The sequence below is a fragment of the Perca fluviatilis genome, chromosome 7, assembly GCF_010015445.1.
Source record: "Perca fluviatilis chromosome 7, GENO_Pfluv_1.0, whole genome shotgun sequence".
NCBI classification, from domain to species: domain Eukaryota; kingdom Metazoa; phylum Chordata; class Actinopteri; order Perciformes; family Percidae; genus Perca; species Perca fluviatilis.
The window spans coordinates 6377038-6401555 of NC_053118.1; the positions used below are offsets into that span (position 1 = coordinate 6377038).

General features: G+C 41.3%; 1 protein-coding gene across 12 annotated transcripts in view; it reads right to left on the minus strand.

The window, feature by feature from the left end:
• adgrb1a (adhesion G protein-coupled receptor B1a) overlaps positions 1-24518 on the minus strand; it is a 215833-nt gene that overhangs the window by 83327 nt on the left and 107988 nt on the right. For 9 of the 12 annotated variants that reach the window (XM_039805660.1, XM_039805651.1, XM_039805656.1 and 6 more), the window contains 10 exons: positions 23275-23442; positions 22692-22856; positions 21018-21182; positions 19367-19531; positions 18624-18725; positions 18424-18530; positions 17275-17469; positions 15872-15940; positions 13496-13604; positions 9044-9187 (listed from right to left, as the gene is read on the minus strand). In XM_039805660.1, the coding sequence (XP_039661594.1) occupies positions 9044-9187; positions 13496-13604; positions 15872-15940; positions 17275-17469; positions 18424-18530; positions 18624-18725; positions 19367-19531; positions 21018-21182; positions 22692-22856; positions 23275-23442 (1389 nt within the window). The remainder of the gene's footprint in view (positions 1-9043; positions 9188-13495; positions 13605-15871; positions 15941-17274; positions 17470-18423; positions 18531-18623; positions 18726-19366; positions 19532-21017; positions 21183-22691; positions 22857-23274; positions 23443-24518) is intronic. The other 3 variants (XM_039805661.1, XM_039805658.1, XM_039805650.1) reach the window with 2 other exon arrangements.

Genomic DNA, 24518 nt, shown 5'->3' on the forward strand with positions numbered 1-24518 from the left:
ATTTAATCGAGTGGCTCTTCTAGACTTTCCAAACGTTATCTGACTGAATGGATCGACTTTGGATAGATGAACAAGTCATTTTGCGGGGATGTAACGCCTAAAAAAAGTATCCACTAATTTACAGAAGTATCTTTCGCCATGCAAGTCTATGGGGAATATCTTTTTGGGCCAGAGGGCATCATGTGACGTGCCCGTAGTTGCAAGTCCACTGTTTGGCCACTATGTTCAATTTGCTTCAAATCCTGGCGCACTACTTTGGGGTCTTGTTTAAGCCTGGTACAGAAGAAATTAACAACTTGCCCGGAGACATTGTTTCCTGCATGTGGTTTAAGAAACTAAAACTTGCAAACACACAAGTACTGTCCTTTACATTAGGCTTAACCATTGATTGTTATGTTAAACCAAATATTTTCCTCATAGCATATTAATGTCCAGTAGGGCCCTGCAGCTACTAGAACATTACAAACATAATGTTGGTTAATTTTTTGGTTCAGTTTTAACATTTGCACGTAACATATTAACAAAGTCAGCTGAACCCGGTTCATTTCTTTTCTTTATTTCTTTCAGTGAGTTTAACTGTGGGCGAATGTTGTTCGGTTTCATGTTTGCAGATGCAAAGAGGCAGTAACATATAAAGCATGACATTTGTTTAGTTTTTTATTTGAAGAAAAAGGCTCATTTCATAACAGTTCTAGATATGGGAGAAGGGACTGTGGTGGAAATTCTAATACATATAGGGTGAGATCTGAAATAAAGCAAGTATTTATTCTTTGCGCAAAAGAACGTTCAGTTCATCAGCAGAGTCTGAGAGAATTGAACAATGACTCTTAAAGGTGCACTATGAGTTCCTACATGACGTCACTTCTGTTAGCGTTCCAAGTAAAAACAAAACAAAACAGAGCAAGCTCGCCCCTCCCCCCATGTTGTCTGTGATTGGCTGTATGATTTGTTGTATTTTGGTGCACAGCCTGTGCCCTACTGTTTGTTTGACGTTTACCCGTGTTGTCTCCCAAGACTGGGCTTTTTCACAGTGTATTCAGGGGGCAGGCAGCTAGCAGATCAAGGAGAGATGCCTACGATTTGAGACAAATAATGAAATTGCGCTGAAACCACGCAGGAACTCATAGCGCACCTTTAAGAATCACTTAAGAAGAGAAGGGGATGAGCTACTGGCCCTTATCAGCTCTCAAGGCCAAGAAGGAGTCAGTTTAAACCAGTTTCTGCAACTGGCTATCAGAAAAATATTAGTCTCGCTTTGCGAGACCTTCCTCCACAGCGCTGCGGAGGAGGGTCTGGGTAGTCCACACAGCATTCTGAGATGGGAGAAAAACGTGCTCTGGTTTATTGGCATTTCTTTAAACCAATCACAATCGTCATGGGTGGCGCTAAGCGCGGGACAGAGCCACGGTGCCTCTGAAAAATAGCCTTGGGAAGGAACTTGTTTTGGTGGAACGTATACGTTCAAAAGTAGTTTTAGCCGTGCAACAGAAAACTCAGATTGGACAGATAGTCTAGCTAGCTGCCTGGATTTACCCTGCAAAGATCTAAGGAGCAGTTAACCATAGTCCTAGTGACTACCTTACCTATAAGCCAGTAGGCCTATGATCAGTGGGGATTTATATTTGCTAATAATATGATAAATATTATTAACTAGAAGAATATAAAGTTGTAATGTGAGAGTCAGCACATCATGACATTGAAACATTTGTACTGAAGGTAGAAACTGTGAGAGATTCAAGCTACTAAAAAGAAAAAAGTTAGTAGACAGATATGTAATTAGTGAGATCTGTGATTTTCTATTATAGGATCAAAGAATCAGTGTAAACAAGGCATCAGAGAGCAGTTTTAATCCCTGTAAGCGGGTCCAAGCTGTGTCCCATAAAGAGAGCTGGATGCTGGTGTGACATTGCCACTGTGGAGACACATCTCCCAGCTGGGGAGGAAATTTCCTCTAATTGCTCCTGATTGGCTCCTGTTGACTCCTGATTAGGAGTGACGGCCTCATTAGTATGCTAGCAGTACAGAGTGCTGTCTTTAATGGTCCAAACAATCCCAAACTGTCAAATAACCCTGCTGCTCCTGAAAAGTGTGAACCTAGCCCCGGCCTGCACATAGGAGCTCAGCTGCTGCTGATCCTAACAATGTTCACAAGTCATCATGCAAAAACACAAATATGAATATGATGCTGGAAAACTCCAGATTATACACTGTAAAAATGTAAAACACCCAAATTCAAATAAATGTCAAAAACAACATATTTACAGTCATTTCCATTCAAGGTTTTGCAGCAAAACACTGTTATTTTACAGATTTTTTTTTTAAATTTTTACAATCAAACACCATTAAACGATTAAACGTCATATTTGCTGAAACTGACCCTATGTTCCAGTAGAACTACATGAAGCAGGTCATTAAAAAAAATCTGGCTCCTCTGGCACCACCTACAGCCTGTTGTGCGATTTGCAAAAATCCACCGCTCCCTGTTCAGATGCACCAATCAGGGCCTAACTGATTGAGTCTAACTGCGTGTCAATCACTGCTCCTGCACACGCATTCATTGTCCCTTGTGGGGGGGAGGGGTTAGGAGACGGTTTTGGGCTTTAGCAGAAAAGGGGGAGGGACTGAGAAGTTGTCGATGTTCAAATTTTTTGGCTAAGTCCTGGATCTTTGCAATCCTATCTACGGCACCTATAATAGAGTGACGGTAAATCTTTAAAAAAAAACTTTATTTAATGTGCTACATATTTAATTACTGATAATTAAGTTTGTATGTAATTTAAGAGAGCATGTGAAATACTGTATAAATCATACAGTAATGTGTCTGTATGATAATGTCATTTGTCATTATTGGCATAGTGCTAATAACACTTGGATTGCTAATTAACATATAATGTCCATAATTTTACACACATTTGTACACAATTAAAAAAAAACTGCAAACTACTGTAAAAATGTAGTTAATTTCCATAAAATTTGGATTTTTTTTTTTACAGTGTATTAAATGACAATGTCTTTCAATGTGTGCCACCGATAATTTGTAATCATTTAATACAATATTGAGGCAAGACAACTAGAGTATGGTCAAAGGTAAGGCAACTAAAACACTAATACTAGAGTTCATTTTATTTATTTATTTTAAAGGCAACAATATCTTTTATTATGACACAGGATATGAACTCTCTGTGCAGCATTACAGCTGAGGGCATTATCCTCCACACACTCCAGCCTCCACATATATAACACTGCTGAGTCATTTGAATGGAGGGTTCCCCAATGTTATTTATTTGCTGAGGCTGTGTCTGATATTTATTCCACAACTCCAATACAAACGAATGTGAGAGAAAAAAAGAGAAAAAAAAGAAAAAAGGTCCAAGGCACTCTTCTTGTGAAAAAATTAAAAAGCCTTTATTTAAATAGCCATTTCATATGAAAATCTTACATTAAGAATAGAACAGGGCAGCAACCCAAGCTTATGAGCACAACACTGTCTTGTTCAGGGTTTTTTTCTGAATGAATGTGAATTAGAATTTTTTTATGCAGTGCTCAACGCAGTAGAAATAAAGTCAAGGTCCCATATATTGTCATTCTGTATTGTGTGTTTCTACTAAAACAAGATTAAGGGGTTAATGTTCAAAAAACATTATTTTTCCTCATAATGTCTGTCTAAATATACCTGTATTCACTCTCTGTATAAAAATCTCAGTTTTAGCGCCTGTCTCTTCAAGCCCCCATCCCCAGAAAAGCCCAGTGTGCTCTGATTGGTCAGCGTTTCCGGATCTTCCGCATCTGTGATGAGTCTCTACACCGTCATTGCAGGCAGGGAATGACTGTAACGGCATTCTATAACAGAAGTCCTGGCAGCTCATTTAATAGCACAGTTTCTGTATTCTGGCTGATTGAAAATTTAGATACCTTCACAGTATTTATAAGCAGCTCAACCTGCTTTCTAATCAAAAAAGACATCTTACTTTTGACAAAATGTAACCTTTAAGAACTCAACTGTAACAGCCGTAATCCTGGTGTTATACCAGAGTGTTGTGATGTAGAAGGAGCTGAGCTCTTGAATCGCCCTACATTCCAACCTTTACTTATGGTCACAGGCTTCCTGAGGCGATTGAAATTCGACTGTGGAAACAAGCGGCTGAAATGAGTTTCTTTTGCAGGGCTCGCCCTTAGAGACATGTCCGGCCATCCGATAAGGATGCCTTTTGCACCCCTCCCTGTGGAGGTGTTCTGGGCACGTCCATCTGGGAGGAGACCCCGGGGCAGACCCAAAACACTCTGGCAAGATTACACTGTATACTCCATCTGGCTTGGGGAAGGTTTTGGGATCCCCCGGTAAGAACTGCTCAACCTGCTGCCACTGCTTTTACCTGGATAAACTGCAACATGTCACAGATTTCATATGACTTTTTCTTTCTTTGGTTTTCAAATATATGTCAGTTATTTTGAGCTCCACAAACTATATTGCATTCTTGCACCTCCATTGTTGGGAAATTCTCAGAGTCATATCTCAATACGTGGGCATTCAAACTAAACTGCATGGCTAGAGACCACTAAACGTAAGTAAGAAAATGTTTTTGTGAAGATGTACCGATGCTTAGAATAAGGGAAATATTGACAAAGTATCAACATGTACATAGTTGTTTTCCTTGATCTTCTATTATTTTTCATGTTTTTTACTTTTATACTTTCAGTACGTTCTATTTCTATTTTACACACATACAGCCAGTTTCTACTTAATTAGGTACACCTGTTCAACCTGATGCAATCCAATGCAACAGATCAGCCATGAATTCCACCTTTATGAAGTTTATAATATTCAGCTTCTAGTGACATCATCGGACGATGATATGTTTATCATTGAGGTCATAGACAAAGGGGGTGATGTACTGACTGCATTATACTGTACTAAAAGGGGTTTCTAATGTGTTGTCCTTCCTGTCCTGCACATACATGAGGGGGGTATGGAGTGTTAGAAACACCTCTCAGTATAATGCAGTCCAGCACAACACCATCACTATGACCTAAATCAGGGGTCTTCAACCTTTTTTAAAACCAAGGACCCCTTAACTGAAAGAGAGATGGAGCATGAACCCCCTACTACCTAAATTGTATAAAATGAAGTTGCATATTAAACTGGGTCTAAAATAACGTGTAGGGCGGCCTAAAGCCTTTATATATACCTTTTATGCATAGAATACTAAGATATTCAAATAATACCTGGCATGATTTTATATATAATAATTTTTTTTGTGCCGTTTTAGGCCTTTTTTTGGACAGGACAGCTTAGACAGGAAAGGGGGAGATCAAGGAAGAATGACATGCAGCCAAGGGCCGCAGGTCGGAACCGAACCCCCGGCCACTGCGTCAAGGCCGAAGCCTCTGAATATGTGCACACGCTCTACCAACTGAGCTAGCCAGGCACTATAAATAATGTTTTAAAGGAGAATTCCAGTCGATTTCAACCCGTAGCTCTGTTGTTTGTAAATAAGGAGTACTGTCAGTAGCGAGAAAAACAAAAACAATCGGTGCTGCCTACACCGAGTTATCCTCCTGCTAGATTTTGCACCCAACAGGCTTAAACAGGGCTTAAACGGGGCAAGCTTTAAACCGGGCAAGTTTTAAATGTTTTTTTGGCCTCTAAACATGTTCGAAATGCCATTACAAGTGCTTAGCCATGTGCAGTTATTTCTTACGAGTGAACACAGTGAATTTGACTGCAGTAGATGTGACACAAAGGCATACAAGTTGTGTTAATCCATACCTCTGTTTATTTCATGCTTTCCGGTGAAGTCAACACTAGTCGATTGCCGATCTCATACAATCCAATATTCCAAAATGTATTTTTTCCACAAAAAAACGATTTAAAAACACGTTTAAAACTTGCCCCGTTTAAGCCCAGTTTAAGCCTGTTGGGTGCAAAATCTAGCAGAAAGATAACTCGGTGTAGGCAGCACCGATTGTTTTCGTTTTTCTCGCTACTGACATTACTCCTAATTTACAAACAACAGAGCTATGTGTTGAAATCGACCGGAATTCTTCTTTAAAAAGAATAAGCTTTTTTCTTTTTCAATTGACAACACTTGAAATGATAAAGGCACTTGCAGATTACAAAGTATTACAAAATGTAAACCATACCATGGTGTTTCATTTTTACATCTGTTCTTAAGCACAGTGAATCTTAGGATGAACTGTATCTGTGGATGGCTACCTTAGTGACTACCTTACCTATAGACCAGTTAGCCTATCATCAGTGGGGATTTATATTTGCTAATAATATGTTAGAATTATGTTAAGACATTTAAATTTATGAAAACAACTTTTCACAATAACTTGGAGGCCCCCCTGCAATGACTCTGGGGACCCCGTCTTGAAGATCTCTGACCTAAAACATATCGTTTGATTAAAAACCTCTCAGACAGTATCAACAAAAATGGAACGTTACAGGGATCCTAAAAGTCAACTTTATGACAGAAACATTGTAATGGACTGCATTTAAGGGGACTTCATTTGACACACTGAGCGCCTCTCTACTATTCTCTCTCTCCATCTGTGTGCATTCATGTCCCATTAATTCATGTTACTGACTTAACCTAGCTAGGAGGTGGGCAATTTGCATCTTTCGCCCTTAACACAGGTATCTGTTGTAACTTGACTTTACATATTCCAATCTGCCCCAAATTTCTTATGCTGGATAAGAGTCCAGGCCTAAGTAATTGCGCCACCTTCTGACAACAGGAAGTCAGCCTTACAGTATGAGAGGAGCTGGAAATATAAATACCTTTAAGCAGAGACTAAAAACCTACTTATTCAGTCTGGCATTCACATAGTGTCTTATCATTTTATTATAATTGTATTATCTTTAATTACTTTATTGTTTTAAGTGTTTATATTTGTTTTAACATGTTATAATATTGTCTTAATTATTTTATAACGGTTTTATATTATGATTGATATTGTTTGAAACATTTTGTTGTTTTTTAAAATATATTTTATTAATTTCTTATTTATCTTAGTGTGCATATCCATGTTTTTAATCACTGTTCAGCACTTTGAATTGCATTTTCTTATGTTTGAAAGGTGCTCTATAAATAAATATTGATTGATTGATTGAAGATGATCTGATTTACATGAAATTGACATGGTGTGGTCTATACACAATATACAGCAACATCATGTATAATTAGTGTTCTCTAGCGCCACATAGTGGACAGAGTTTCAAAATTAGCAATATGTAATTTCCAGTGCCATGCATTCCACCCAGGAAACAATGTCTAACTCGTGCGCGCAGTGTCAGATAGTTAGGAAATCCACAACTGCATCAAAAGGCATCCTGCCAGTTAATCCAACACAATTCATCTAAGACTACTGAAGTTATATGTGACATTTGTTGAGATCATTGGCAACAACGAATACAGGTTAAATTAATTGATTTGTAAGGCTGCAATTAGCAGCAAATGTTTTTTTTTCATTATTATTATTATTATTATTTTTGATCGATTAATAATCATCAAAGTTTTCATTGATTGGTATTGATCAATATATCATTTAGCCTATACATCATTAGATGTCTATCAGACATTGCCAAAGATCAAAGTGATCCCAAAAAAACAAAATCTGATGCACGTTCTGCAGTAAGAGCACAAAGTTATAGAATTCCCTTTGTCTATAGGCATAATAAGTATGTAAATGCTTCTGTTTGCAATTCAGCGCCATCAAATTATAAGGCAGATGGGCTTTGTATTAACGTTTTATAAAACTATCTCTGGCCTTACTGAAGACAGCGTGCATTTTTGTTGTACAGCTGCTGAACAGTGGGTGATGAAAAATGATGTTGTTATTCTCCTGCGTGTTTTATTTTCAACATTAAATACAACCGTCTCTGCATGCATTTGTCTGAGCGGGGCGCTTTGCTCGGCAGATTAATGGCAGTAAACAATGTTTTATAAATCAACTCCTGTTCCCTATTTCTGCTGTTTTGTCTTGACGGCCCCCTCCCAACCAACCAAACAGACACACACACACACACACACACACACACACACACACACACACACACACACACACACACACACACACACACACACACACACACACACACACACACACACACACACACACACACACACACACAGATTCAAGCACACACATTCTTGAATTCAGAAACAGAAGGCAGACAGCAATCAGCATTTGGATATATATATGGAACATGAACGTGTTTTGCTCTCAAAAGACACATTTATATATAACATCAACAGGTTTTAGGTGCCACAAATAATTAGTTGTCACTCTTTCCTGGTTACAGTTCACTGTGTTAATTCTGTGTGTTCTGTCTCACAGCCAAATTCCACCAGGCGCATCTGCGCTGCATTCCGGCGGCGCCACGTACTCCACGAGCAATCACGGACATTCAAGACAATGCTTGTTATGGGACTAGCAGAGCCTTTCAGTGACAAGTCGGCAGGCAAGACGCTCCACTTCTGAGACGCTCCCGGTGTGGCATGGCGCGTGGTGGAGGATGGAACAAAACTGCAGCGCAGCCGGAACACGTCACTTGCGCGCCTGGTGGAATTTTGGGGTCAGTGTGATGCTAGTCTCGCATTGCCTCCACAGCACTGCGAAGGAGGGTCTTGGTTGTCCACACAGCATTCCCGTATAGGAGAAAAACTTGCTCTGGTTTATTGGCATTTCTTTAAACCAATCACAATCGTCTTGGGTGGTGCTAAGCGCTGCACAGAGCCTACCAGCTGCAAAATAGCCTCAGGAAGGAACATGTTTTGGTGGAACATGTGAAACGAAGTTTTAGTCGTGCAACAGATTGGACAGATAGTCTAGCTAGCTATCTGGATTTACCCTGCAGAGATCTGAGGAACAGTTATCCATAGCCCTCATAAATCCACCGGAGTTTAAAATGCCAACAGATAAAAGGCCGAAAAGAAGGACATGTGGCGGAATTTCTGGCGGCAACATAGAAATCCAAGTGTAAGGTTGTGAATATAGACTAGTGTGATGCAGATGTGAGGTGTGTTCCATCTCTCACCTGGCTTGCCAGTAGACAGGATGTTCTTGGGGATGGTGACTCTGTCCTCAGAGCTGCGGGCCCAGTCCGCCATGCCCCTCCAGCCCTTCATAGGGAAGCCGATGTCTGCATGACCCGCCACTGGACGCTTATGGACACTCAAAACTGGAACATAGAAATGGGGACCACTGAAACTTTCACTTATTACACCAATTTTAATCAATATTTACATTCTGTTTCTCCATATTGGCAATTCTATGCCTGCTACTTCTGTCTGCACAATGCACCTATCGCATGTTTGTCCATCTATCTATGTCGTCTCAATCAGCTTCTTACTATAAGTCATGAGCCTTACATGAACACAACATATTCTACCAAATGTAGAACAAGTAAGGGTTAATGCACAACGAGGTGTGCATTGTCAGATATTAATGGACGACGGCAAGGCATGAACCGCCCGACGCATAATAACAGAGTAACATTTTCTTTTTCTTTTAATGTAGCCCATCAATTTAGAAGTCAGTCAGTTCCACCGGAAGGTTTTCCTATAACAGTTTTTTAAGGACACCCTGCAGCCAATCAGAATCGAGTATTCACCCAGACCATGGTATAAGTATGCTTATTCACTCTTTGTGTTTTCCTCTGTGCTCTTCTCTCTGATGATGTCACAAATGTCAGTGCACCAATCAGAACTGAACAACATGTGAATCAGAATCTGATAAAAAGTCCTCGGAATTTGGGCATGGAAGTTTCTTCTGGCGGGGTTGCCAGGTCACTGTCAATCAAATAAGCCACACCCACACAGTCCTGATGAAGCAGTCTGAGTTTTTGAGAGCTGAGCTATTCATAAACAATACATAATAACTTCTTTTTTTTCTGAACTTTAACTACGAGTGTTATTGTCTTATTAAGTCATGAATTTTTAATGTTCAAGATTTATAAACTTTTTTTTTTATAAAACTACGTTCTGTAATAATTGGTTTTAAATCTGGTATATGGCCTGTAGATAGAGGGTACCATACTGTATCCTATAAAGATTGGAAGATTGAAGCTTGTAAAGGCCTTTACAAATGAAATTGGCCTCACCTGAGTAGTGGCCCTTTATACAAAGTCATATGGAAAACAATTGATCAAAGCCAAACTGCTACAAAATGAGTTAGAAATAAAAGCAGTGAACCACATGTAAAACATGTATCTGTTATAATGTCAGCATGGCCGATTAACTGGCTAAATGGCCAAGATTATCTGCTGGGCCTCTATAAGCCACCTATTCCTCCCACTCTCTGTGCAATATGTGTAGTGTGTAGTATAGTTTGATTAAAAACATTAAGGAATGTACAAAATGTAAAAACTGAAATAATGATTGTCTTAAAACTAGATTTTGACATAAGAACCCTCCTTAAAACAGGGCAGGCAACAAGGCAGGAGATAAAACAGACCCACCTTATCATGTCAGTTATTATTGTGTATATAGTGCATACTACAAAAAACCTTTCTATTAAATTAAATCAGCATGAACCAGCTGACACACAGTAAGCCTGGAGCTTTGGGGGACCACGGAGTTCTGGGGCCCCAGAGTTGGTATCCCAGCCTTGAATGTCTGATATCACCACCAAGAAATGCTAAATTTGATTTAGTATTCAGTGATTGTTCTGTCCGTCTGTCTGTCCAGATCAACCCATTCTCTCTCCCAACTTGTAAAATACAGAGGCTTCAGTGTCTCTCAGCGTCAGATACCGACGCAAAAATCCCCATTTACCGTCTGTATGGAACGCACCGGGCAGAGCAGCAGCTTGACCTCGGCGCTGTAAGATGACGTAGTATTAAGAGAGACAACGGTAGTGAACAGCCGCTTAAGGAGGTGTTGGATGGGTCAAGCAACACAGGACTTTCACTCTGGAGACCGGGGATCATGTCCCGTTCTTGTCCCACGTGTCACCGAAACGTACATTTTGTAATCCCACCCACCATCTTTTCCTACACCTAACTGTCCCGTTCTTGTGCCGCATGTCAGTTAAACGTACGTCCTGACCAACAGTGTCAAAAAGTGACGCCAAGAGTCCTGACCAAGCGACCAAATACGACGCCAAAGGGCTAGATGCTAAAGGAGAGTTTTTGAGTCACAAGCAAATGGCCAAGGCCCTGACGAAGCGTCACCTTTTGATGCGCTGAGAGTGAGAATGTGTTGTCCAGATGCATCAAGGTGCCGTGCATATAGGCTCACATAGACCACAGTGGATTAGAGGGTGACACAGGAATCAATTGTCACTCCCATCCCATCCCGAGCCCACAAAAATACTCCCGTCATATCCCAATCACGTGAGTGCCCCCCCCCTAAAAAAAAAAAGAAAATCCTGTCCTGCAAAATCCAGAGAGAAAGACTCCCGAATCCCGTCCCTCCCGTTTCATTCCCTATGTTGTCTAAAGTTATCAGACTCTGTTGCCCCCCTGTAGCATGTTTGGTTAATCGCGGTCAAATCACTGAGGTTGCCTCAGAAATTTAGGCTACACTACACATGCATTACCTGCAGGCCTAGTCGATTTCATTACGTAATTCCTAACCAAGATCTTCTCACAGCTCCTGAAAATGGATTGAGGGGTCCTTCGATGACACTTTCCATTGCAACGGCTTCTTTCCAGAATCCATTTTGCCGACTCTTGGTGTAGTCGCTGATGCTGATTGATTGGCTTGTGAAAAGGGCAGCTGCTTTGTTTTGCTCTGATAGGCTACTCTGCGGCTAGCACAAACGTATTGTGATTTGTAAGTGGTTCTCTTTTCTGAAACGAAATGCCTCGCAATCTTTGGGCGCAGTGTCATTTTTTAATTTAATTTCCAGTTCCGTCCCGCCCGCTCCCTTTGATTTCTATGCTCTATTCCATCCCTATCACATTACCAACAGTGAAATTGACTCCCATACTGCGGGACTCCCACGGGAATACCGTGACCCGCGGGAGTCCTAAAAAATTGTCACCCTCTACAGTGGATGCAGATGTTTTGATGTATGTAATCTGCATGTGTGTGCTGTTCTTGGTTTCTTTCCATGCCACGGTATGAATGTGTAACTGTGATCATCAATGTGATCAGAGCATTCCTGCAAAAGAGAGGTTTCCTCTCAGTGAGCCGTCACTGAATAAATAAAGGTAAAAAAAATAAATAAATAAAAACGTGGCCAGAGGACAGAGCCTCTGTACATGGGGTGCACGCCCTACCAGGTGGGCTACCCAGGTGCCCCTGCCAGTATTTTTTATTTTTTTTATCGTTTGTGAAAGAACTGGATTTTGACAAAGATGATGAACGAGTCGTGCATTTATGAGTCCATCCCCCTGGGTGAGCTTTGTCAGTCAAAATAGAAACTAAAAAAAACAAGAAACAGAGATAACCCCTTAGCAGAGGAAGTCTGGTGAATCCCTTCATCCTATACAACTTGGCTACTTTGATGAGTTTGGAGGCAGAAACTATTTGCTGGCAGATGATGTGTGCGGCTTTGCCTCTGGGCGAGGTGTGGGAGGTACGCTACTAGTGTGGGTGGCTATTTGGCTCCAGACAGTGAGGTGGCACAGCTATAAACAGGACCTCTCATCTGGCCCCAATTCCCACATACTCTGCCTCGACTAAATTCAAACTCTGCCTCGTTTTTATCTGGAGGTCACAGAGAGCAGCAGAGCCTCTGTGATGACTACACTACATTTTCTACCCTTATCTGAGAAAAATGGAGCGTTTACAGTCACTGGGCATCGGAAAGGGGACAGCAGGTAGTTATGAATGTGGATATGCTGGACCTGCTGCCCTGGGGAGGGGGAATATTTACCGTGGGTAATAGAATGTCACAAAAAGAGAGAGTGTGCCATGCGTGCCTTGATACAATAATAATAAATTAGTTGAAACAGATGAATTTTTTTGGTGGGAATATGCAATATCTATTTTTATTTTTTTATTTTATTATTTTTTCTGCGCTTGTTTGCTCCCTGACCGTAATTATGGAATTAACATTTAACTTTTGATTAATACTCAATTTTCAGTTGAGAGGTCCAATTTTGAGCAAAACTGAAATTTTGAGCATATAAAACCCTTAATTTCCTGCATTCTAGTTAATTTTTCTGCAACAATTTGTGCCCTTTCTGCATCAAGTTATGGTGCAAATGTCTTAATTTATGTAAAGGAAATTACCAACATACACACAAATATTTATGTGTTTGTGACACAAATATCACAAACACGCTAAAGTCAGCGGATAATATGAATAAGTTGTGCGTCTGACAGGAACATATAGCAACACTGGTTGTTGAAGGTCTTGAGAGTGAGAGCGCAGGGAATGTCTGTTTAACCGGCAGTTGACCCTCCCCTGTCCTCCCTTTTTATGTATTGCCATTGTAGATATGAAGATCAATCTTCAGAGAAAGAGAAGCTGTGATAAGAGCATTTGTTTTGATAAGAAAAGATGTGGAAATCTCCTGGATGGAGATAAGGCTGACCTAGGTTATCGGTGACTTCATACATGTCTTGGAAGTCTTTCATCCTCAGGCCAATGACATCAACAAAGTCCTCCACCAGACGGAACAGCTCTTTGATGTTTGGCCCCAGCTGAGGAAACAGAGAAACATTGAAGTAGAATGAAAGAAAAAAGGACTATGGATTATATAGAAAAGCTGTATTTCTGGCAAACAGAAATGTTGTTTACATCCACATGTTTTTCTGGAATTAAGTCATATCAAATAAAAAAAATGGCATTTGGAAACAGTAAAATTCAATTGAATTTCATGAATATCGACACAAACGTTTACATTCGATCTCATCGGATTTTTTCTTAATCAGAAAACGGCTTATGCGATAAACGCTGATGGAACCGTTATTTGACGAATAAATAATGAACTGCGATTACATTTTAGGTCATTTTATGGTTGCAACCGGCCATGAAACGAAGAAGAAGAAGTTTTAGGACATTTCTGCAACTAATTTTTTTATTTAATTTACGAGCTATTTTAGATAAAAAAATCTAAGAAATGCCATCATGTCAGCAGTAAACTGCATCATCATAGTGATGTTTTGATAGCGTCGTTGTCTTATTATAGCTTGATATGTCGCTGTCAGCTGGCACATAAGCACTATTACAACTTGTGCAATATTAATCATTTGTAGGTTGACAGTGCAATCTATTTTGGCTAGCAAGCTTTGTTCACAAATGTAAGCTTGAATGTTGTACTATTCAATGTGAAAATTAATGGAAACACCTTAAAATGCCTCAAATCTATTCAATATACCAATTTCATTGCAAAACAGCATGTGATGTCATTACGCAACAGGTATTTGCTTTAAAGCTGTTGGATGGAAACACACTTTCACCCGCTTTATTCGCATGGATGTTTTTAGCAAAATTCCATTGACATGTGGATAGAAACATAGCAACTGTCATACCAGTTCAATGCCAAAATCTCTCATATTGTACACCACTATGACCAACATTCATATTTCATTTTGTGCATCCCAACTCTTCATTTTGATGACAGAGACACACGCACACACACACACGCACATGTGTGCACATACACACACACACACACACACACACACACACAGGCACCAGCCTAACTATATAAATGTAAATGCAATTAACTCTATGAACAAATTTTCAAGTGACAGCAAATTTCTTTCATTTTTTTTTTTTAAGGTGCTCTAAGCGATGTTACGTGTTTTTTAGGCTATAACATTTTTTGTCACATAAAGCATACATCTCCTCACTGTCCGCAAGCTGCCTGTCCACGGACCACACTGTGTCCCACTGTGCGGTCTTTGTAGACAGCCCAAGCTCCACAAATGGCAACATAAACAAACTGACCAACCTGCGCACCAAACATAACAAACCAATCCAGCGTTCCAGCCAATTAACCGACAAGAAGGATTTGGGGGTTGGGGTGTTAGTGAGCGGAAGCACGGAAGGGAGGGAGAGGGGACGGGATGAGGAGGAGGGAGGGGCGAGCAAGCCTCGTTTTGTTTGAAAAGATTTCGAACGTCAACAAGAAGTGCCGTCACCCAACATCGCTTGGAGCACCTTTAAGGTTTTTAAGTTTTTTTTGGCATTTAGGGCTTTATTGTAGCAGCTTAGACATGAAAGGGGAGAGAGAGGAGAAGTGACATGCAGGAAAGTGCCACAGGTTGGAATCGATCCCGCGATCTCCGCATCGAGGGCTGAGCCTCTATATATGGGCAGGCGCTCTACCACTAGCCCACCCAGGAACCCAACTGCAAATTTCAGTCCCCCCCATCCCCCTGTAAATTACGCCTATGCCTAAAACACATATTTGGCCTTTGGCATGCAACAAAGATAGAAATCATATCACATCCATACAGGGATAGTAGTATACAGCTGTTAAATCATAATAAAATATATGCCACACTGGTATCAGATCAGATCGTCTGAAACATTAGTTCAGGTATTGGAAACGGTATCGGAAAGCAAAAATGTAAAAAAATACATCTATTAAGAAGTACTAATAGTTTTCCTCCTACATAGTGGAAAAGCATGGACAGCTGGACGGCTGAACGGAAAGGCAAAGATAGCGATGCACGAGTGGATGAGTGCAGCAGATGGATGAGTGGGTGTTTGGGTTGACTCGCTTACTCATTAGCTATAGATATTTCTGTCCTTCAGCAGTTCTCCTTTCCATCTACCTCTGTCAGTTTGAAAAGACACAGTAGGGCTGTTTGTCCACCTGTGTCTTTGTCGCAGTGTCCAACCCGTCAGCTTCAGGGTTGTTATTACTGTACACTAAGTTCTAGAATGGATGTAATTGCAGACGAGGTGACGAGGTGAATCCTGATTTAGAAAGAGAAGGGGGGGGGGGGATACTAACCAGTTGTGCTTCCTCCCATCTCTCCCTGTTCTCTTCCATCAACAGATTGCTGACTGACTGCACAAAATTCTGGAAAAGAAAAAGAAAATGTTTCACATGATGTCACATTGTTAGCTTTACATTCTGAAGTCAGAATATTCTTTTTTTTTTTTTTTTAACCAGGACCGTATTTTCCCATGCATTGCTGGCTGAGTTACTAATGGGAAAAAAACCTCTTTGAAATTGGTCCAGTATTGAGAGAGAACGCTGTAACCAATAGCCACAACCTGCAATGTAATCCTATATGGCAAATGTTCACCATCAGTTTCCATCCACTAAAAGTTCTGTTTTTGCCACTGACAGGCTCAGATTATTATTCTAAGTGTCTGACAACATTATGGAAAGGATCCCTACAGAGATAGACCTTTTTGTTAAAGAGTAATATCCTTTTTGTTTAACATGAAACAGCTCCTAAATCACCATCACCAAACTCACCAGATTCCATTTAGTACTTTTAGCGTGTATAGAGCCACCATATTATCACATGTAAATGGGTGAATAAAAGGTTTATTTTAGCTAGAGTAGTGATTGTTGAAAGACGAACCAACACAGCTTTTCATAGTTTTGCTTTGTTTCTGTCGACTTTGAATGAATGTTTTACAATGATAAAATTACTGTTTATTTACATGGAGTCTGGTGGGTTTGGCGCTAGTGATTTTGGGGCTGTTTCTTGTTAAACAAAAAGGATCTTTAACAGAAAGGTCTGTTGGGATCCTTTCCATAATGTTGTCAGACACTTAAAATAATAATCTGAGCCTGTCAGTGGTAAAACAGACTTTTAGTGGACGGACATTGAAGGCGCGCAATTGCCCATGTAGGTTACATTGCAGCTTGTTTGCCGCCCTCCATAATACCGGATCAATTTCAAAATAAAAAATGTGGTTCTCATGACACAAAAACATGAAAAAACAGGGTCCAGGTTAAAAAATACCAAAGTTTCCCTTTAAGGTATTTTAGAATAAGGCTGGTAATAGTCTGTATATTTCTTCAGGTCAACAAATCCCAAGAAAAGACCCAACCAATGATAAATGGATCTACTATACTAAGTATTGTGTGTGTGTATCAAAACCTGATATGCCACACTGTTGCACTGGGTGACCCGCTCCTTCTTACCATGACAATTGCATTATGGGAAGTATTCATGTGCATTATACAAACAAAACAAAGACCCACACGTAAAAACATTGCACCATAGAGCTAATAGTTCTGTAAAAACTCCCCAGTGGCACTTTTGACAATAAGAAGAATATGGAATAATAACCTCATCCGTTAATACGTACCAAGCAAGTAATATGATTATCGCGATATCGCATATTTTCCTCATATCGTGCAGCCCTACAGTAAACCCATACGTATTAATTCACCCTCATGTCTGCACTGCTGGGACTGTAGTATGCCCTCCGGAAGATCTCTGTCATGTTCTTCAGCACGTCCACCATGGCCAGCAGATCACCACTGTAGCTGGTCCCATCGCTGGATGTCACCCTCAGCTTGGTCATTACCTCAGAAACTCCATCTCCCACAAGGCCACGCTGGGCTTTGGACAAGTGTTCCCGAGTCTAACAGAAAAAGTGTGTTCTTTTAGTTTTGACAGTAAGTGATCAACACCTTTGACACAATATATACATCATTACAACACACCTACTGGGAATTTTACACATTTATTCCCCGACACATTTGAACAGCCATAATAAATTTCTGTGCTCTAAGGCTACTATCTAAGGGGCGGCTGTGGCTCAGTTGGCAGAGCGGTCGCTAGTCTCGCATTGCCAGACCTTCCTCCACAGCGCAGCGGAGCAAGGTCTTGCTGGTCCACACAGCATTCCGGGATGGGAGAAAAACATGCTCTGGTTTATTGACATTTCTTTAAACCAATCACAATCATCATGGGTGGTGCTAAGTGCTGTACAGCGCAACGGTGCTTCTGCAAAATAGCCTCAGGAAGGAACTTGTTATGGTAGAACAACATGTTTAAAAGTTTTTTTAGTCATGCAACAGAAAACTCCGATTGGACAGATAGTCTAGCTAGCTGTCTGGATTTACCCTGCAGAGATCTGAGGAGCAGTTAACCATAGTCCTCATAAATCCACCGCCGTTTAGAACGCCAACACAAAGAAAGAGGAAGGTGACGGACATCCAGTCAAAAATGAGGGACCTACGGTGTAGTTTACGGCGGCACCGGAGCAATCCCGGAATATATTGATATAGACTAAGCGGTCGCCTACCCATTGGAAGGTTGGCGGTTCGATCCCTGGCCCTGCAGTCCCATGTCGAAGTGTCCTTGGGTAAGACACTGAACCCTGATTTGCTTGCACCATCAGTGTGTGAATGTTAATCTGATGAGCACCTTGTACGGCAGCCTCGGCCAGAGTGTATGAATGTGTGTGAATGGTGAATGGTTCCTATACTATGTTAAAGCGCTTTGAGTAGTCGTTAAGACTAGAGAAGCACTATATAAATGTAGTCCCTTTACATTTACTAGGAGTGCTAAAGAAAAACTTTTTGCTGCTTACCAAAGTTTGTATACTTCGATAGTCATTAGAAATGCATTTCATATAGGTGGGGTTCTCCCAGTAGGCGATGCCCTCTTCGTCCAGGGTACAGCGGCGCAGGATAAGCCCTGTATGAGGACACCAAAGACTCGTTTTTAATCCAACTCCTAAAACTACCAGTGGACATTTTGCGTCTTATAAATGGAAAGATGTGAGCTCACCCATGGCGTTGGGAGGGCAGCGTACTGCTGCTGTATCCCCAGCTGGAGTCATCTTCCATACAACATTGGAGAAGTTGTCCTCGCCACATATTTCATGAGGTTCTGTTCACAAAAGGAGAGTAAATGTTGTGACCAAGTCATCTTTGCTCAACTCCCAAGTAAGTCTCAAGCAAGTCTTGAGTTATTTGTTTTTGGGTCAAGTCAAATCACAGGTTATGTTAAGTCAAGTCGAATCCTTAGTTAAGTCACTTTTTTAATTTTTGAATCCAGAAGTGAAGACTTAGGGGTCTTTGATGTTACGTGTTGCCATAGCGAGGTCATCCAATCATGACAATCACATACTACAGAGCTTTTTAATTCGTCCAATCATGATTCACAGCTGCATAGCATACTTGATAATTAGACAGAAACATTAAATTATATTATTTTATATTTAACAGCTGACATTAAAACTTATGAATACACGCAAGTCATCCGAATCACCATGCCTCAAGTCAAGTCAAGTCAAGTCTCGAGTCATTTGATTTTTGTCAAGTCGCAAGTCAAAGTCAAAACGTTGACTCCAGTCCAAGTCACCAAGTCTCAAGTCCACATCTCTATAAATGAGTATCATATAATGTATCATCATGTAGGCTATCATGTAAAATGTATTACAATAGGTGTCATACAATTTGTAAGTATCTCAGGTTCCCATCCCTGATGAAATACTGCTGACAAAGCAAAGTATGTTCCCATCCACTGACCTGGGCATTTCTTTTCATTACAGGGCCGGACCTCTTCTCGTTCCGCAGGACAAGGCTTTCCTCCAAAAAAGGGCCCATAACAAATCCTGTTTCTCTGCTGGCTCCCCCCTCCACAAGTTTTGGAACAGCCCGACCACAAAGACCACGGCTGCCACTTGCCATCCACTGAGAGAAAGCATACAGCAACACACACAGTGTTAGACAAGAATACATCAGGCACAATTAAACACACTCTGTGGGGAGCATCCTCTCTCATGCCATTCTGGTGTGGTTTGCTAGCTGCACTGTGGCCAACAGGAAGGCGCTACAGAGAGTCATTAAAACTGCACAGGGCACCATAAACACACAACTACCCACCCTAGAGGACATTTACAGGGCTCGATATTTACGCCAAAAGCATCACACAGGACTCCTCCCACAAAGCCAATCACTTTTTTACCCTGTTGCCCTCTGGGAAGCGATACAGGTCCATGAAGGCCCGCACATCCAGACAGTTTTTACCCATGTGCCATAAAGGAACTAAACACTAACACATGGTGCAACAGCAGTCTTTCTGCAAATGTGCAATATCTGACTTTTTTATTTTTATTATTGTATTTACTATATTTATTGTTTTTTTCTGTGTCTTTTGCCTTTATAAGGGTACTGCCATTTTCACTGAGGGTGAGTTGCAGAAAAATTTCGTTGGACAGCTGCTGTCCAATGAAAATAAAACATATTCTATTCTATTTAAATACTTTCTGCAGATCAATGTGCTGTGTTGGATTTTCAGTATTTATTTAACTAAAGCATTGACATTACCTAACTGAGACTTGAAATTTCCTAATACAATTAATTTATAATTCATAATGAAATGAAATGAATGACAACTGGTGACAGTCTGGAAGGCAGGAGCACACATTCATTAGTTGAAACAGCAATGAAACACTAGTAAGAAAAACACTAGCAATGTAAAGTCAATTATGTGATTTGTAGAAAGATATAATAACTTTTACTAAATTATTTCACTATTTTACTATTCACTCTATTTTTGCTCCTTTTACCATCTCCACATTCTCTGCTCTATGTTCTTAGTTTGATGTGTGTGCTTTTGTGTTTGCACCAAAGAGTAGAACTTTTAATTTCGTTGCCTGGCTTTGACAAGGGGGCGGAGAATTCGCATTAGCTGTGTGCTTGGCCATCAAGTGGTATTTCAGACTGGACGTGCTGCGATGATAGCTCAGTTCACAACAACAAAACACACTGATCACTTTGGTCTTGTCAATGGAACCATTTGGCAACTTTTTAAAAGTAAACTTTCCATTCAGAATCATACTGGTATCCATTTCGGTGTCTCGATTAAATCAATTCTAAAAGTTCATTTATGTATGATTTAATAGCCAGTTTATATATGGTATAGTAGCTTCCAGTAAATCTGTTGTCAAAGAGCAAGAAATAAATTTTTGGACCACAGTAAGTGGTTTGATCTGGCTGTCTGTTCATCTCACTTCAATTTTATTGCTGCAAAATGGGATTGTCAAGCAGGCAAACAGACCAACACATATATAATAAAAGATCGATACTTAGTGTCTGTGTATCGATACAGTATTGCCACAAAAAATAACGCGATACTATGCTGTATCGATTTTTTTCCCTCACCCCCATTACATACCTGGGCATTCCCCAAGGAAGCAGTCAACAGTCTCCAGCCACTCTCCCCTGCACTCGGAGCCTCCATACGAGGGGCCGTTACACTCCCTGGTTCTCTGCATGGTCCCATTAGAGCAGGAGGCGGAACAGGAGCTCCAGTTGGACCACTCGTTCCACACTCCGTCCACTGAGAATATCCAGGGTCACCAACAACAGGCAAACAGAAAAGACAGTACACGGGACATGTCACTCTCCCTGATTTGGTGCATTATAGATTATAGTGTATATACTAATTCAAAGATAATTTAGGAATAAAGTTAAGAGTTGTATTTCATAAGAACACTTTCCATATCCACTCGGTGCTCACTGCTGAATATTTCCACTTGGACATATGAAATCTGGTATTCGTTGTGTATTTGTAATACTGAGTATAAATACATGTGCTGATGTACATCATGTACTGTAGTGTGTTGTTTAGGACAAATGTATTACAGTAACATATATGGACTAGCTTTAAGGGTTCACTGAGCCTAAAACAAACTAGTTTGTACAAAGTCAAAAGGCAAAAGTGTTTATAACTCTTCCAAATAGTCGCAATCGAAGGCAAGGCAAGAAGCCGGCCATTATAAGGGGAGAAGATGTGATGAATCTTTTCAAAGGCATCCCTGGCTTTTGCACTAGGCTTGTGCGATTGCTTATATTTTCAAATCGTCCAATCGTGGTTGCTTGAGATCTCCAATAGGTGATCTGATCAGGCTGACAGGCTGGCTACATTGGACAGGTAACTGGGAATAACATATGCACATGCAGAGCGGCTTTCACTTTTATCAATGAAACTGGCTACACTGTCTTGGCTGTCCTGAGTCCTGCTTGGCTGATGTGCTGACGTGCGGCAGTAAGCGTGTTGCGTCAATTCCGGTCGACAATGTTTCTGTGTTGCTGATAGCAACACACAAGCTTTGGTAGCTCGACGCAGTTAATTTTGTCATATTCTTCATTACAGTGGCTAATTATCCCCTTTACATTTAAACCTACACTAGCCAGACCCTCCTCTGCAGCGCTGTGGAGGATCTGGCAAAGCGAGACTAGTGGAGCAGCAATTTTGCCCGCTGAGCCCTGCTAACCGAACTGAACAGCATTTAAACAACTGTGGGATGAGCGAGAAAGTTGCTGAAACAGAGAGAGTGCACTCTCCCTCTTTCAGCAACTTTTACACAAGTTGTTTTAGTCGTACAACTGAAAACTCAGATTGGACAGATAGTTTAGCTAGCTGTCTGGATTTACCCTGCAGAGATCTGAGGAGCAGTTAACCATAGTCCTCAGAAATCCACCGGAGTTTAGAACACCAACACAAAGAAAGAGGGAGGTAACGGACATCCGGCCGAAAAGAGTGAAATTCGGCGGAATTTCGTGGCTATAGACTACTGCTCCACCAGAAATATTTCTAAATGAGCAGGAATCGCTTTAATATCAGCGTAGGAAAATGTGCGTACAGTTCCCACAGTCATACATTTTGGAATGCAAACAGTCAGACCCTCTTGGATATGGGTAGATTAATGTCATGTGCACCCTTGTGGCCACTTGGATCCGTTTATTATTTTTTTAGGCTTACCTTTTGTTTGAATTTTTTTGTGACATAGGTTACTTTTTTCCATAGTTTTGTTTTAAATAAATAAATAATTATTGTGTTCCTTACCTGGACAGACAGCTATGTTGCAGAATTTGGTCTGTTTCTCTGGGCCATCACAGGGATCTCCCCCAAACTGTGGGGGGGTGCAGGTTCGCGTTCTGGACCTGTAACCTCGGCCACAGGTCGACGAACACAAACTCCACGGCGACCACTCGTCCCAAGCGCCGTGCACTGCAATCAGAGCAGCTATGGTATGATTTATAGACGGGCTAACACAGGCCATCTTAATACACCAAAACAACACAAGAGAACTTAACTGAGACACTGAACTTTATTGACTATTATAAAGACTCTGCTGTTTAGCTTTACTGGAATCATCCACGCCGATCCATTGTCCTGGGATAGTATTGCTTTCTAAGTGAGGAGTCTCCCTGCCTGTCTGCATGTAGGAGAGCCTGAGAACACTGTGGAATCTCTGCTATTGTAGTGGGAGTCATTCTAAACTGCAGGCAAAGTGAGGGTAGAAATCAACCCTGGGTCCACAGAACCTGAGGGGAGTCAGGTGGGTCTTGTATGGGTGAGGCAGGGTCCAGGAGAGGGCTGGGCGAGCGCAGGAAGGTGGCAGTGGTGGAAGGGACGTGGGGCTTACCTGGACAAATAGCAGAGTTGTTGCAAGGTCTCTGCTCGCGCAGTGGCCCACTACACTGGGTGCTGTAGGAGGAGGACACACAGAAACGAGTGCGACTCTGCCAGCCCTCCCCACACGTGGCAGAACACACACTCCACGCTGACCACTCCTCACCTGAAGCTGAGTCTACTGAGGAGGTAGGGTGGGTAAAGGATAGGAGGATAGAGGGAGAAAAAAGAGGGAAAGGAAAGGACAGGGCCATAACTAATTATCATGCAGGATGCAGCCTATGAGGCCAAAAGAGGAAGGGTTGTGGAGTGATAAAGGGTAGAATTTAGCTGTGCCACATTTTAGTGGCCACCTCCTTTAAAGGCCTAATATTTCCAAACATGTGGATCAGGCTGTTCCTTTCCAAAGGTTCCTCCAAATGTGGCTGACATGAGACCTTATTTTGTAGACATGACTGAGGGTCCTTGATGGCCTCAGTATTCCAAACCACTGCATGCTGACCAATTGAAAAGACATTGATAGAGGCTTTCCAGAAGACCTTTATCCTCTGTAGACCATCTCATTTGGAAAGGAGCTGCAGATGCAGCCCATCTAATGTTCTGTCCAACTTCCTACACTGCGACCGTTATAGGAGGTGGCCCCTGAAATGGACCCCAGCTTCTGTTCTGTTTGTCCTACTTCATCTGCGGGGCTCTGATGTCATATCCTTTGCATTAACTTCAAGGGGAAGTGTATGCCACTGGCTTAGGATATGTCAGGTATCTTTTTAATGGCCATGACTACCGATTTGATGGGTCTGTTGACCAATTAGGGAAAATTGGGCAGTCACAGCTGGGGAAGAAGGGAGAAAAGAACTAAACAGGAGGTGGGGAATTGATTGACAAAATAATGTGATACTTCACACAAAATGTTTGTCTTTGTATCAAACTGCACACCTGTAGGCTTGAAAGGTTTGTACTTCTCTCCAAAGTGCATTGAGTGTAGGCACGTTAGATTCATATTAGTTAAAATGGATTCCAATGGTGACAAAATGAAAAGGTTTTTGTGGTTGACAATCCATAGAAGCCACTCCTTCAACATGATCCATGTTTCCTCTGCCCATCAATTTGCTTTACTGCTTTACTGAGGCACCCCGGTAGCTCACCTGATTGAACGTGCGCCCCATGTACTAAGGCTCGGTCCTTAACGCAGCGGCCCGGGTTCGATTCCGACCCGCAGCCCTTTACTGCATGTCTTTCCCCCTCTCTCTCCCCCCT